Source organism: Pogoniulus pusillus, chromosome 26 (assembly GCF_015220805.1).
Source record: "Pogoniulus pusillus isolate bPogPus1 chromosome 26, bPogPus1.pri, whole genome shotgun sequence".
NCBI lineage: Eukaryota > Metazoa > Chordata > Aves > Piciformes > Lybiidae > Pogoniulus > Pogoniulus pusillus.
In genome coordinates this window covers 19020340-19035818 of record NC_087289.1, presented here as the reverse complement: position 1 = coordinate 19035818, position 15479 = coordinate 19020340, and the positions used below count along the sequence as shown (strand labels likewise).

Here is a 15479-nt window from a genome sequence, read left to right as displayed (position 1 = left end):
TGGTCAGGCCACACCTTGAGTGCTGTGTCCAGTTCTGGGCTCCTCAAGAGAGATGCTGAGATACTGGAATGTGTCCAGAGAAGGGTGATGAAGCTGGTGAGGGACCTGGAGCACAGCCCTGTGAGGAGAGGCTGAGGGAGCTGGGGGTGTGCAGCCTGGAGAAGAGGAGGTTCAGGGGTGATAACTCCCTGAAGGGAGGCTGTATCCAGGTGGGGTTGGTCTCTTCTGCCAGGCAAGCAGCAACAGAACAGGGGGACACAGCCTCAAGTTGTGTCAGGGGAGATCTAGGCTGGATGTTAGGAGGAAGTTGTTGTCAGAGAGAGTGATTGGCATTGGAATGGGCTGCCCAGGGAGGTGGTGGAGTTGCTATCCCTGGAGGTGTTGAAGCAAAGCCTGGCTGGGGCACTTAGTGCCATGGTCTGGTTGATTGGCTAGGGCTGGGTGCTAGGTTGGACTGGCTGAGCTTGGAGGTCTCTTCCAACCTGTTTGATTCTATGATTCTAAGAAAGGTTTTCAGGTTTGGTGTAGTCAGGGAGGCTTCACAGAGAAGTGAATGATTTATTATTTTGTTTTGCTTTCAAAGTAAAGAATCTCATCCGAAGAGCTAGGAACCAACGTTTACAGGAATCATTCAATTGATTCTTACCTGTAAATGTTAGCACAAAATGTCATGAAAGGAAACAAGGAAAGTTAGAAGCACTCTTCTGGGAGAGGACTTAGTTCTGGTTTTTATGAAGCATTTCCAGCTCTGAGCATTTAAAGTAAATTGCTTAGGTAAGTAGTGCAGGACCCTGCTCTTCCCACAAAAACCTCTCCACCCATCACCCCAAGTACCTAGCATGCAGCATGTGGATCAAGGCTTCTGCTTGGCTGTTTTTTTGCTGGTTTGTGATGGGTCTTCCAAGGACTCCTTTAAAACAAAATAGTAACACAGCCCATCCAGACAGCAGTTCAGGTTTGCCCAGCACAGGGTGACCTGCACCGTGTGCCGTAGTGCTTGCTGGAAGCTGGTGTGGATGATGCTGTTCTTCACCAAAAAGTACAGGAAGTAAGCCACGTGGTAGGGGGTGAAGCAGACCAAAAACGCAGCAAGGTTTGTCACCACTATCTTCTCTGCTCTGGTCATGTCTGCTTGGGGCTTTTCTGATCTCCTGTGCTTCCTCAAGCACCTGACAGTCTGAGCAGTGCAGAAGGTCATGACTGCTGTGCTGGTGAAGAAGACAGTCTCCAAGGCACTGAACAGGCCTATGTTTTCCCATGTGCTCTTGGAGAAGTTATGGAAGCAGGAGGAGATGTTCTTTCCCTCTCCATGCAATTGGAAGGTGGAGACTGTGCCAGCTGAGGTGCCCAGACAGATGACTGCACAGATCATGGCAGCTTTCTTGGTAGATCTCAGGGCAGAAGCCGTGAAGGGATGCTGGATAGCAATGTACCGGTCTACACAGATGCAGAGGGAGATGAGGATGCTGCCATACATGTTCACAAAGTAAAGACTCTCCAAGGTGGAACAAAACACAGATCCCAAATTCCATCTGCCCTGTTGGTGGTAGGAAACGATTTTAAAAGGAAGAGTAAACAGCAACAAAGTATCCAGGAAAATAAGGGCTATCATGTACACTGTGGATTCTGACAGCTTCTTAACCTTGAAAAACAGGACTGACAGAGCCATGGCATTGAACAGCAGTCCCAGGGTGAAGGTGGGGGTGTATAGGATGAGCTGGAACAATTCCACAGCAGTGCTAATGTTGCTGACATTGCTCTGGGCATGGGTGGCATTCATATCTCCCGGAACGCTGGAAGAGAAGAAATCCCTTTCACTGCAAAGAAGACCACATTTAAGGCATGGTACTAAAGCCACTGAAGTCTCTCTGTGCTCACAGGCCTGGAGATGCTTTTTCTTCTCAGGTTGCTAAGTACTTAAGTGCAGCTTCTGGTAACACAAACCTCCTCTGTGCTGAGGGATCTTGGGGTAAGGTTGTGCCTCAAGGCAGAATGTGGCTTTCTGGAGGCAAGCCTCACCTGCACTGTTACCTGTTACCCCAAGCTGTGCTGCCCCATAGTTTAGACTAGGCAAACTACAGATGTGACTGCACCATCCCCTTGGAATGTTGTAATCTCTTTGCACAGCCAAGGTAGCAGCTCCTGGTTTTAGGGTTACTTGGATTGTGGGGGTGGGGACAATTAGCTAGACCAGGTTTCCTGAATCAAGATATCACAAGAGACCTTGGAGAGAGCCAAAAGCATGAGGGTCCCCCATGTCTATTAATGTGAAAACCCCAAACAGTCATTGCCATCCCACACCCTCTCCCAACATGGCCCTGTCAAAGGAGTGCTGTGATTACCTTTCTGAGAAGCTTGCTGAAAGGAAGTTTCAAACAGGCTATTTCTAGCAGAGGTGAAGTCGTTGGAAGAAGAATGAGATTTAGGTGCCTCAGTTGATGTCTAAAGCAGCAGGACTTACTACAGTGGATAAATCCCTATCTGCAGAGACAGAGGTTGCAGCAAACATGCAGCTGGTTTCTCCTCTGCAAAGAGGGGGCTGAAAATGTCGAGGCAACTTCTAAGCCGAGATCATGAAGCAACTCTCTCCTTTAGAAGAGTGCTGGTTTCATCCTGCTCTCAGCCTCTCCTGATAAGGAGTGGGAAGGCTCACACTGGTTTCTGCAGTGCTGGTCTCAGCCAGGATCACTTCCAAATGCAAATCCACAAGAACACCTGGTCCTTTCTTCCAGCTGGTTCTATCACAGCAAATGTAACCTGTAAATAAAGCCTTTCAGACATCTTTCCATTGATACCCAGGAATTGCTTTTGTCTACTGTTCTCTAATTGTCATTATTTTAAGCCAGTGCCTTTCCTACAGGAGTTACTGATCTTGTTGCTGTTTCTCTTCAGATCTGTCAAATGGTTGTCAGCTGTGCATCAGAAGTTCCTGTTCTACAGCTCAAGTCACTCCCTGAGTATTTCAGAAGTAAGCTGTCCCATGCTGTGGCTGAGAGAGATTCAGATATCTTTAGGTTCCTGAACCTCTGAACTAAGGTGGTGTGTGGCAGATGAGAGGTTAGACTGATGACCTGGGCAGAGATAGTGCCTGGTACAAGAGGATGGCCTGGTTTGGCAGCCCAAGATCCTGTGCTCCTGCTGAGTCCCCATCATCATGTACAGCGCTGTCAGTCTAAACTCTGGGAGGGAACCCGTTACTGAGAGCTAAAGGGATGAAGACTTAACCAAAGAGTTACTGCAAAGTAATAAATATTGGCAAAGTTCTTCGCCTCATTGCCCCCGTGGGAGTTTTTGTTAGTTCTTTTGTTTTTCTTTCAGTCCTTTGATGTTTGGTTTTTTTTTTTTCCTTGCCTTTTTTAGAGTGTGTATGAGAAGTTCTGGGTCTAGAGAAACAGAATTGCAGCTTCTTACCGAGATCTTTTTTTTACCTGTGAAGAATCTACTTATGATAAAAATCCCTTTTAGACCATGCAGATTTATAAACAAAACAGGCAGAAAAGCCCATAAACAACCATTTCAAAGCACAAATGCAGAGCCAAGACTGCAGAGTCTTAAAAACCCCCAACAAAAAGCAGAGATGCTGTAAGCAAAACAAGTTCTGTAAACTACAGCCAGTGTTCAGATCTTGTAGCAGGAAGAAAGTTTCTAAGGCAAGGTTTCACTACAAAGAAATGCTCTCTCCTCGGTTTACCTTTCGGCTGTCTCTAGCCCTGGTGTTGGCTTTTTCTCTCTCTCAGCTTGCAGAACTCTGGAGCCTTGTGTTTTCTCTTAAGGCAGTGGAGTGAGCTGCACACAAAGTGACTGCCGGTCGGTGTCTGAGCGAGCACCAAGTGCTGCTGCTTTTCGTCTGACCGCGTCTTTGCATTACCACCGCGGGCTCCCCGCGCCCCGGCTGCGCACACGCTCTGCGTACACAGCGCTGGCTAAGGATGCAAACACGGAGCTTGGAGGGCCAGCGGCTCTGAGTCACCCACTCAAAGCAGCCTCCAGTAACACAGGAGGAAATCCTGGCCCTGCAGGGCTTTCTCTGATGGTTTTCCCTACAAGCTGTGGTCCTATCAGTTGTGTGCAGCGTTCGTGGGTAGTGTCAGCTGTCAAAAGGTGCTCTAAGCTAAATCCTGAGCTCTCGCTGCCGCCGTTTGCCTTCCTGTTCATGATGGCAGAGGGACATTGATTTTCAGTGCTGATCTGATATGTTCACCTCAAGTTGGTTACTCTGGAATCTGTTTATACTCCCAGGGAGCAGGGAATGTAGCTTTTCTTGGTGCTCTGCATACTCCTGGCACGTCAAAACTGTGGATGGTATAGGCTAAATTCAAACTGCACATCTGTGAAAGAGGTGGGGCAGAGGAGACAAGAGTACAAACAGCACTTTGGGTTTCCCCATGGTATTTTGGCTGAAATGACTCCAGTCATGAGGTAAAAACCCCCAGCCCACTCAGACAGAAGGTCTGCATGAGCAATACCTCATCACATTGCTCAGAAAGGTTTTGCTTCTGTGCATCCAGTGGTGGCCTTGTGACCATGACTGCGTTTTGGATACTCACAAAACCACACACACTTGCTGGCAGGTGCCATTACCATGACGAGGTTGTGGGAAACCAAGGCTGCTCTGAGAGTGGGATGTAAGGCCAGATGCCAGAGCACTCTTTGTGCTCCTACCCTGCTTGGGCCTTTGCACTGATACTGCCAGTATCAGAGCTTTGCCAGCTCTGATGCTGCCACCATATATGGCTTTCCCTTCACCACTCAAGATTTCCCTTCACACACAGGGACCTCCTCTTCTCTTCTCTTTCATTTTCTCTTTTACATGTGTATTCTCAGCCCACTGAGTGCTGCCCCCTTCACCAGAGGCTGCCCAGAAGCATGCCTCCCCAGGTGTGCCTGCTGCACCCAGATCTGTGCGGCCCCACAGCTGCAGAAAGCTGCTTTGGAAAGGGACAGATGGGGCAGCGGTGACACATCGTAGTGTAGCTGCCACCAGTGGGTGGGCTGTGGGCTTTTGCCAGCAAACACCTTTGTGAGTCTTTTGAGGGAGAGTTCTGAAAAGAGGTGGCCAGGAAGGCATGGATGGGTAGGGTATAAGGTGTGTAGGTTCTCAGGACACCTGGAACAGGGTTTGCAGGCTTCTCTCCCTTCAAAACCAGAAAAAGAATGAGGGCCGAAGGAGAAGAGGGAAATGAAGTCGAGTGAGCAGAGTAAGGAAAAGGCTGGGTCAGGAGGCAAGAATGACTCTCTGTGCTTGTCCCTCAGGCCTCTCCTTGTCGTGATGGGCTGTGCCAGGCCATCCCAAGGCACTGGGTCTGTTGCTGTGCCTTCACACCAGACTGCACTGCAAAGAAGTGCCATGGTCCTGGCTCTTCAGCTGTCAGTTCGGACTCAGAGAGAGTGTGTCGGTATGGGAGAACTGCTGCAGACATCCTTCCAGCTTAGGACACAAATCAGTAATCATTGCACCACACAGGACTGTGCAGTCAAGGCACGGTGGGTTTTTTTCTGTATCTAAATCAGAGCCTAACCAGTGTGAAAAGCTGAGCTCTGCTTGAGAAGAGAGAGCATCCACTGCGCTTATGCCCCTGCTTTCTTCCTTGATTTCCACCCAAATGCCTTTCACATTTTCTTCCCTTTTCAGTTTCATTCACCTCCCCTCTGCCCTGCCCTGTGTCCAGGTCCATAGATTTTCTGTTCTCTGAAGTGCTGCTGTAGCTCTGTTCTGGGGAGGAGGCTTTGGGAGCCAATCAGAGGGAAACAGCACTAGGCTGGGCAACAAAGACCCCAAGAGAGCAGTACGTGGAGTCTCAGGATGGTCCCGGAGAAGCTTTTGCTGCTAGACTGTGCTTAACTGGGGTTGCCATGGGGGCTGAGCATGTGTCTAAGTTCCTTGCTCCCGCTAAGAGGCCTCGCTGGGTGCCACCCAGGAGCACCAGCCTCTCTCCGTGTACCACACAGGCTTTGGGCGGCAGGCTGACGAGGCTTGCTCCCGTCTGCTCTGCGGCACTCAGCTGCCCTGGGCCACTGCAGCACACCAGCAGGGCTGCCAGCAGGGCTGCCCGCAGCCTGCGGGTGCCGGAGCGGGGACGGAGCCAGGCGCGGCGGCGCTGCGCGGCCGCTCCTTGTCGAGCTGCGCCATCTCGTGGCTGCGGGCGGGATGACAAACGCGGGCAGCGCTGTGCTGTGCTGTGCTGTGCTGCGCTGCGCCGCGCCGTGCTGTGCTGTGCTGTGCTGTACTGTGCTGCGCTGTGCTGTGCTGTGCCGCGCTGTGCCGCGCTGTGCCGTGCCGTGCCGCGCCGCGCTGCGCTGCGCTGTGCTGTGCCGTGCTGTGCTGTGCCATGCCGTGCTGTGCTGTGCTGTGCTGCGCTGCGCTGCGCTGTGCCGTGCTGTGCTGTGCCGTGCTGTGCTGCGCTGTGCCGTGCCGTGCTGTGCTGCGCTGTGCTGTGCTGTGCTGCGCTGTGCCGTGCTGCGCTGTGCTGTGCTGTGCTGCGCTGTGCTGTGCCGTGCTGTGCTGCGCTGTGCCGTGCCGTGCCGTGCCGTGCTGTGCTGCGCTGTGCTGTGCTGTGCTGCGCTGTGCCGTGCCGTGCTGTGCTGTGCTGTGCTGCGCTGTGCTGTGCTGTGCTGCGCTGTGCTGTGCCGTGCTGTGCTGCGCTGTGCTGTGCCGTGCTGTGCTGCGCTGTGCTGTGCTGTGCTGTGCTGCGCTGTGCCGTGCTGTGCTGTGCTGTGCTGTGCTGTGCTGTGCCGTGCTGCGCTGTGCTGTGCTGTGCTGTGCTGTGCTGTGCCGTGCTGTGCTGCGCTGTGCTGTGCTGTGCTGTGCTGCGCTGTGCTGTGCTGCGCTGTGCCGTGCCGTGCTGTGCTGCGCTGTGCTGTGCTGTGCTGCGCTGTGCCGCGCTGTGCTGTGCTGCGCTGTGCTGTGCTGTGCTGCGCTGTGCCGCGCTGTGCTGTGCTGTGCTGTGCTGCGCTGTGCTGTGCTGCGCTGTGCTGCGCTGTGCTGCGCTGTGCTGTGCTGTGCTGCGCTGTGCTGTGCTGCGCTGTGCTGTGCTGTGCTGCGCTGTGCTGTGCTGTGCTGCGCTGTGCTGTGCCGTGCTGTGCTGCGCTGTGCTGTGCTGTGCTGCGCTGTGCCGTGCTGTGCTGTGCTGTGCTGTGCTGTGCCGTGCTGTGCTGCGCTGTGCTGTGCTGTGCTGTGTTGTGCTGCGCTGTGCTGTGCTGTGCTGCGCTGTGCTGTGCTGTGCTGCGTTGTGCTGCGCTGCGCTGTGCTGTGCTGCGCTGTGCTGTGCTGTGCTGTGCTGCGCTGCGCTGCGCTGTGCTGCGCTGTGCTGTGCTGTGCTGTGCCATCCTGCCAGCAGGGACAGCTCATCCTTTGGGTCAGGATTCTCCCGCAGCCTGTCTTCACCAGCCGAGCACTAGGCTCCATGTCTTAATGGGCCTCTGTGCCTGCTTCAGCATCCAAGCCGTGGGCAGCTCAGCAGTGATGAGAAATGGGAGAGCCAAAAGCTCTGATGATGATGGATGGATGCACAGAAGCAGCTGAAATGGCACTTTGCTGTGGAAGTGTCCAGAAGCACTGCCTGTGGGTTGCTGAGAGGCCAGGGCCAGGAAGCTGCTGTGCTGGTGCACAGGTCTGACCCCAGGCAATGGTCTGCTCACTGGTTTTAGTGCTCTCTGGAAGGACCCTGCAGCTGAAGAAGACAACGCATAAGGGCCAAGACAGCCCCAGTGGAGGATCCTTTCGGTACCGCAGGAGCTAAATCTGCTGCTTGGAGAGCAGGTGAGCTGAGGTCTTTCTCTGAGCTCTTTCTTGTTTAGTTTTGAAGTGATTTGTTGAGAGACATGTCTCCATTTCCACAGAAAAATCAGCTGGGGACACTCCTGTGGGACTCCTCAGCAGGGTGGGCACTTTCCATGTCAGTGCTGTGAGAGCAGTGACATTTGAAACCAGAAAAACATGAATTAACCTGATGGCAAATAAGCTCTTTCCCACAAATTTTTTACTATATTCTGGTCTAAGACCAAGACAATTCAGGTGCTCAACCCCCTACCTCCTTGTTCTCCTAACTCTCAAGCTGCAGCACCCACAGCAACGACTTGGTGGAAATCTGTCTCACGTTGCAGCTTTTGCACTCCTTCTTAGTCCTCAACTGCACAGAGCAGGCGCTGAAGCAGGGCTCACATTCCACAGCTGAGAGCCCTGCCTAGCACACCACAGCCTGGGCCTCTTCCCAACCTCAAGACAGTCATTTTGAGACTCTAAGGCAACTTTAAGTTGTTCTACTCAAACCACTGCCAGCACAGGTCTGCAGCTGATAATGGCCTCTGGCAGACAGCATTTTGGTAAATTTGCCATTTCCCATTTTCACACAAACTGCAAGCCCCCACCCCTAGCACCCTGAGACAGGGACTTCAGCTCTAAGTTTCCAACATGTAGAGCCTACTTTGTTGCTCATGTGGCCAAGAAACTGTGTCTTTCTGGGGTGCGTCCTCTTGCAGCCCAGAGGCTACCTGAGGGGTGGTTGTGGCCAGGAGGAGGTTGCTCTCTTCTCTCAGGTGGCCAGCACCAGAACGAGAGGACACAGCCTCAGGCTGCGCCAGGGGAGATTTAGGCTGGAGGTGAGGAGAAAGTTCTTCACTGAGAGAGTCATTGGACACTGGAATGGGCTGCCCGGGGAGGTGGTGGAGTCGCCGTCCCTGGAGCTGTTCAAGGCAGGACTGGACGTGGCACTTGGTGCCATGGTCTGGCCTTGAGCTCTGTGGTAAAGGGTTGGACTTGATGATCTGTGAGGTCTCTTCCAACCTTGGTGATACTGTGACACTGTGATACTGTGAGTCATGATCAGAGCCCACATGGCTCACAGCTCCATTCCTCCTTAATGGGAAAGCTCAAATTTCCTTGCCTCATTTCCAAGGCCTGTGTGCCCATGAGACATTATTAGGCATGTTTTGGGCAGACCTCACGGCAGGGAGGGAAGATTGTTGAATGTTGTTATGAGAAAATAATGATCTGAAGAAGATGATTAAGAGTCATTTTAGGCAAGAGAAGTGCATTTAGTATGGCATCCTGTCTCTGACTTCAGTGGATGTTTAGGGGAGGAGAGTAAGAAACTGCATTCCCATTGTCAACAGAGCTTCCAGCAATAAGCAGCTGAGAAAATAAGGAAAGCTTGATCATAAAGGCTCCTTTGGTTAGATTCTAGCCTTTATTCTTCCCATGTCCAACATAATTTTTCTACAGAAGCCTTATTGATACATTCCACACATTGGATATTGACATAATGAATTACATCGATATTGACATAATGAATTCATAGAATCACAGAATCAACCAGGTTGGAAGAGACCTCCAAGCTCATCCAGTCCAACCTAGCACCCAGCTCTAACCAATCAACCAGACCATGGCACTAAGTGCCTCATCCAGGCTTTTCTTGAACACCCCCAGGGACGGTGCCTCCACCACCTCCCTGGGCAGCCCATTCCAATGCCAATCACTCTCTCTGTGAAGAACTTCCTCCTAACATCCAGCCTAGACCTGCCCTGGCACAACTTGAGACTGTGTCCCCTTGTTCTATTGCTGCTTGCCTGGGAGAAGAGGCCACCCCCCACCTGGCTACAATGCCCCTTCAGGTAGTTGTAGACAGTAATAAGACCACCCCTGAGCCTCCTCTTCTCCAGGCTAAACAGGCCCAGCTCCCTCAACCTCTCCTCATAGGATTTGTGCTCCAGGCCCCTCACCAGCTTTGTTGCCCTTCTCTGGACATGTTCCAGCACCTCAACATCTTTCTTGAATTGAGGGGCCCAGAACTGGACACAGCACTCAAGGTGTGGCCTGACCAGTGCTGAGCACAGGGGAAGAATTACATCGATATTGACATAATGAAAGGCATGCACTTGGCTGTCCAGCAGCCAATTCCAGCTTCTTCATCCTGAAAATACCAAAATGTTGTATCCATTTATCTTTAGCATTTTGGCTAAACCTGCTGGTTACCAATGAGGTGTGTGTGACAGTTTGGGAGCTATTTGGCCCCCCTACTCTTATGAACTCACCCAGTCTAGACTCAGCCAGCTGGAGGTTAAGGACTGAAGCTTTGTATTCATAGCTTAGCACAAGACACAAGCAGATAGTTACAACATTTACAGCTATAGACAGAAATAGACAAGTTAAAGGTAACACAGAAACACAGCAGCCCTCCCAGAAACCAGAGTCCCCAGGAGGGGCTTCCAACCACCCTTCCACCTTCTTCCCACCCCTCTACCTTATCCCAGAGTCTGCCTTATGTGCAAGGTGAGTTTGGAGGATCACCAAGGAGGGTTAGAAGCAGAAGGGTTACTTACACAGAAGAAGCCTGTGGTGGTAGGTCTGATAAGGCAAACCTGGGCTTATCCATGCCCTGGCTTGCCCAGACATGTTCCCCTGTGCCCCCTACTTCTGTGCTGGGGGGAGGCAACCGTGGGAGGGGAGGGTGAAAACGCTGGCTTCACTTTGATGTGGTGAGGCTTGGCAAAGCGCCATTCTGATTGGCTAATATATGTCCAATGCCCCTTTAGTCTCAGGCTGGATATTGATTAAAAGGATAAGCAGGTAGCACCAGGGGCCGCTGCTGCCTCATTTGCATCCTGAATTTGCCTGGAGAGCTTACCAGGAGCAGGCTCTAAGTGCCCACACACGATCAGCCTGCACAGCCAGTGTGACATCGTGCTGAGACTGCATGTGGTAAGGCATCCTCCCTGCACCTGAAAGTCTCCTTCGAAGACAAGAAGTCCTGGAGATACACAGATGGTCCAGAGCAGCCAGGAGACAAGGTCAGAGATTGTCTGCCTCCTTTCCCCAGAAGCCTGGGAAGAATCAGGGCTCAGTGAATGACAAGTCAGAGTTCCCTGAAAATGTCTGGGTACTGTCTGGGTCTGTGGCTAGCCCCTGAGAGTTGGGTAATAATAATTTTGTGAGTAAACACTTAAAAGCCTCTCCCAGTATAATGTTTGCATTTACCACTTTGGGATGTAAGTGATCTAGTTTTGCCTGTTCCCTGCATGTATAAATTTCCAACTTGTGCATTTTGAACCTTGTGAATAAGTTTTACTGTTAACATTCAAAAAAGTGAAGGAATGAAGCTATATTTACAGCTTAGCACAGTATACAAGCAGGTCTACACAACTATTTGCAGTTATATACAAGTTAAAGGTAATACAGAAACACAATACCCCTCCCAGAAACCAAAATCCCCAGAAGGGCTCCTGACCCAAACCTTCTCCCCCCTCCCTCTTTCCCTCCTTTCAGAAATAACCAGATCAATCCCTGTATATCTCATGTGAGGATCCCTTTATATCTTGAGGGGATTGAGTCCAGCATCGGTAAGTTTGCAGATGACACCAAGCTAGGAGCAGATATTGATCTGTTGGAAGGTAGGAGAGCCCTGCAGAGGGACCTGGCCAGGCTGGATGGGTGGGCAGAGGCCAAGGGGATGAGATTGAACAAGGCCAAGTGCAGGATTCTGCACTTTGGCCACAACAACCCCAAGCAGCACTACAAGCTGGGGACTGAGTGGCTGAGAGCAGCCAGGAGGAAAGGGACTTCGGGGTGCTGGTAGATAGTAGCTGGAGATGAGGCAGCAGAGTGCCCAGGTGGCCAAGAGAGCCAATGGCATCCTGGCCTGGCTCAGGAACAGTGTGGCCAGTAGGACAAGGGAGGTTATTCTGCCCCTGTACTCAACACTGCTCAGGCCACACCTTGAGTGCTGTGTCCAGTTCTGGGCTCCTCAATGCAAGAGAGATGTTGAGGTGCTGGAAGGTGTCCAGAGAAGGGCAATAAAGCTGGTGAAGGGCCTGGAACACAAACCCTGTGAGGAGAGTCTGAGGGAGCTGGGGTTGTTTAGCCTGGAGAAGAGGAGGCTCAGGGCAGAGCTCATTGCTGTCTACAACTACCTGAAGGGAGGCTGTAGCCAGGTGAGGTTGGGCTCTTCTGCCAGGCAAGCAGCAACAGAACAAGGGGATACAGTCTCAAGTTGTGCCAGGGCAGGTCTAGGCTGGATGTTAGGAGGAAGCTGTTGTCAGAGAGAGTGATTGGCATTGGAATGGGCTGCCCAGGGAGGTGGTGGAGTCACCATCCCTTGAGGTGTTCAAGAAAAGCCTGGCTGAGGCACTTAGTGCCATGGTCTGGTTGATTGGCTAGGGCTGGGTGCTAGGTTGGACTGGCTGAGCTTGGAGGTCTCTTCCAACCTGGTTGGTTGATTCTATGATTCTATGTGATAAATCTGGAGAGATCTCAGGTGAGATGTCAAAAAAAAGACAACAAGGAGGTTACAGGGAAAAAATAGGTTAGGTTTGGTTGAAGAGTTAAGGCAGAGGCAACCACAGAGAGAAAAAACAGAAGTGCAAGCTGAGAAGTGTGTGAGAAATGAGTGCCTTATTTGTATTTTGCCTAGTTGTGTTTCTCAGCAGAAGAATGAGGGATAGAGGCTACTGTTGTTGTTTTTCCTTTCTGCTCATGGCTAAGGATTTAATTTCTCTCAGTAAAATATTCCAGTTAGCCTCAAACCAGCACACTTATTTAGAGGAAACAATAAAAAGGGAAGCTGGTTTTTAAAATAAGTTTTTATTAGAATTAATTTTGCTTTCTTTGTGTCCTGTTCTATTACTTACATGAGTTGTGTGCACCATTTGTGTGCCGTGTGTCAACTAATGGTCCAGTATAATGTTAGCAGGCCAGAAGCAATACATGTCTATTATTTCATGATGCACTAGGAAGGATTAACTTTGCTATTGCCAGGGGTAGAATGCATAGAAGATCTTGTTAACATCTCTTTCTTCCTCTTGTATCCATAGTTGCATGGTGCTCAACTAACTTTACAGCCTGTTTATCAAACATTAGCTCTGCTGAGCATTGTGCTGGCAAAGTGTGGTTTTTGCTGTGCCTAACCACACCACTGCTGGGGGTATTTGTGTGTCTGCACGGGGTATTGTATTGCACCATGGCAGCCTTTCCTTCTTGACACTCTCAAGTTTGGGGTTTTCCACCCTCTCCTAAATGTAGCTGTTCTGGTGTCATTCTGGTAGTGTGAGTCTGTTATCTTTTCCATTTTACATGCAGGGAATCAAAGCAGAGATAAGCAAAAGGACTTTCCAAAGGTGATACAAGATGCTGCTATGGGATGCGGTTTCCCAGGTCCAGATACCTTCCTCCCACTGCCAATGCATTATTTGTAGCCTGCTCCTTCCTGAGACACAGCTCCTTGTCTGCAGCCTGGGAGAGACAGCATTGCCTCAGTCTTATCTGGATGTTCACACCCCTACGTTCTCCAGAAATGATTTGTATGTCTGTCTTTTCATACTGAGATTTAGCTATTCTCGGTTGGCAAGTGCTGCAACTAGGGGGTGACAGTCAGAAATAGTAATCAGAATGCACCAAGGTCTAGCTCATGCCATTTTCCATTGAGGAGAGGCTGCTGCTGGTCTCTTCTCACAGGTGGTTAGAGATAGAACAAGAGAGAATGGCCTCAAGCTGTGACTGGGTAGGTTTAGACTGGACATTAGGAAACACTTTTTTCCCAGCAACAGTGGTCAGGCATTGGAATGGGCTGGGCAGGGAAGTGGTTGAATCCCCAATCCTGGAGGTGTTTAAAAGTCGTTTGGATGTGGTGCTTGAAGATATGATTTAAGGGTGAACTTTGTGGACTAAGGTGGACTTGGTGATCCTGTGGGTCTTTTCCAACTGGAATGTTTCTGTGATTCTGTGATGTATATGTGACTGCTTAATTAGTTTCAGCCTTTCTACCTAATTCCAGTAACATTTTAGTCTGAATGAGGCTGTATATAGATGATAAAAGCAGTGTCTCTGCGCTTCTGCTCTGTGCAGGTTTCAGCAAGGATTAAGAGAAGAACACTTTTCCCTCCTTATTTCTGTAGCCAAACTCAGGCAGATCTTACACTGTCTTAAGTATGTTGATGGAGGTTGTTCTTCCCCTGTACTCAGCACTGGTCAGGCCACACCTTGAGTACTGTGTCCAGTTCTGGGCCCCTCAATTCAAGAAGGATGTTGAGGTGCTGGAACACGTCCAGAGAAGGGCAATGAAGCTGGTGAGGGGCCTGGAGCACAAATCCTATGAGGAGAGGCTGAGGGAGCTGGGCCTGTTTAGCCTGGAGAAGAGGAGGCTCAGGGGTGATCTTATTACTGTCTACAACTACCTGAAGGGGCATTGTAGCCAGGTGGGGGGTGGCCTCTTCTGCCAGGCAAGCAGCAATAGAACAAGGGGACACAGTCTCAAGTTGTGCCAGGGTAGGTATAGGCTGGATGTTAGGAAGAAGTTCTTCACAGAGAGAGTGATTGGCATTGGAATGGGCTGCCCAGGGAGGTGGTGGAGTCACCGTCCCTGGGGGTGTTCAAGCAAAGCCTGGCTGAGGCACTTAGTGCCATGGTCTGGTTGATTGGTTAGGGCTGGGTGCTAGGTTGGACTGGATGATCTTGGAGGTCTCTTCCAACCTGATTGAGTCTATGATTCTATGATTCTATGGTATGGTGTTTGTGCAGAAACATTATATTAGTCACCTAAGTTATGGCAATATATTGAGCACTCACAACTCATAATTTCTTTTTCCACTATTATTCCTTTTAAGATGATAACAGCTTAGAAAAAGATTCTCTCCTTGTAAATCCTTGGTTTCTTTGGCCAAGCATCTTTCGTGGGTTTAGCAGAAGGCTTTGTTTTTGTGCCTTGCCTTGCCAGCACCATTCTTCTCACAACAGGCATGGGGGCTTCAGCACTTGGGCTGCACTAAAGCCTATTGCAGTGCTGGTTTTCAGACTAGCGTTGAGCACTGGTGCTAAGCATTTGCTTTCTCTGCCGTGAAGCGTGCACAGCATCCCACATCTCTGAATCACAGAAAACAGCCTGCAGGGGTTTTGTTTCCTTTTAACACGTTTGTAACTTGCTTAACTTTGATACACTATTTTTAAGTGATTTTTTTTTGTTTGTTTGTTTTATTGTGGATTTTTTTTCTCTCCCCTCCGCCCTCTTCGTCACTGATTTGTATAGCTTTGGTTGTCAACAGCAAGAAGTGCACGTGGAAGAAAGTCCACTCCTTCATTCCTTTCATGTTCAGATGAAAGCAGAGGCAGAGGAATACTTCTAACAGCTTTGTGCTTCTTGCCGTTGTCATCATTTGGCATTAGGTACTTTTGCAAGAGTTAGCTCCTGAGCTGCTCTTTTTTCTCAGAAGAAGTACTGGGGACAGAAAGGGAACTCTGAATTTCTGTCCCTGTTTTTAATGCCAATCCCTTGAAAAGCTGACTACCCTCTTGGTAAAAAAATGCTTCCTAATGTCCAATCTAAATCCCCAATGGTGCAGCTTTCAACCATTCCCATGTGTCCTGCCACTTGTAATTAGGGAGAAGAGTTTAGCATCTCCCTCTCCACTTCTTGTCAGGGAGCTGCAGAGAGCAATGAGGTCACTCCTCAGACTCCTTGTCTCTTACCAAGACCAGCCCAAAGCCCTTACCCACT

The 15479-nt window shown here is 50.3% G+C and overlaps 1 protein-coding gene across 1 annotated transcript; it reads right to left on the bottom strand.

Annotated features, from left to right (window-relative positions):
- Positions 1–544: 544 nt before the first annotated feature.
- Positions 545–2670, bottom strand: LOC135186857 (G-protein coupled receptor 55-like). Its single transcript, XM_064164974.1, has 2 exons — positions 2343–2670; positions 545–1793 (listed from the first exon to the last, which is right to left on the bottom strand). Exon 2 carries the CDS (start codon positions 1778–1780, stop codon positions 854–856), a length of 927 nt encoding a protein of 308 aa, XP_064021044.1. The 5' UTR covers positions 1781–1793; positions 2343–2670; the 3' UTR covers positions 545–853.
- Positions 2671–15479: the final 12809 nt, after the last annotated feature.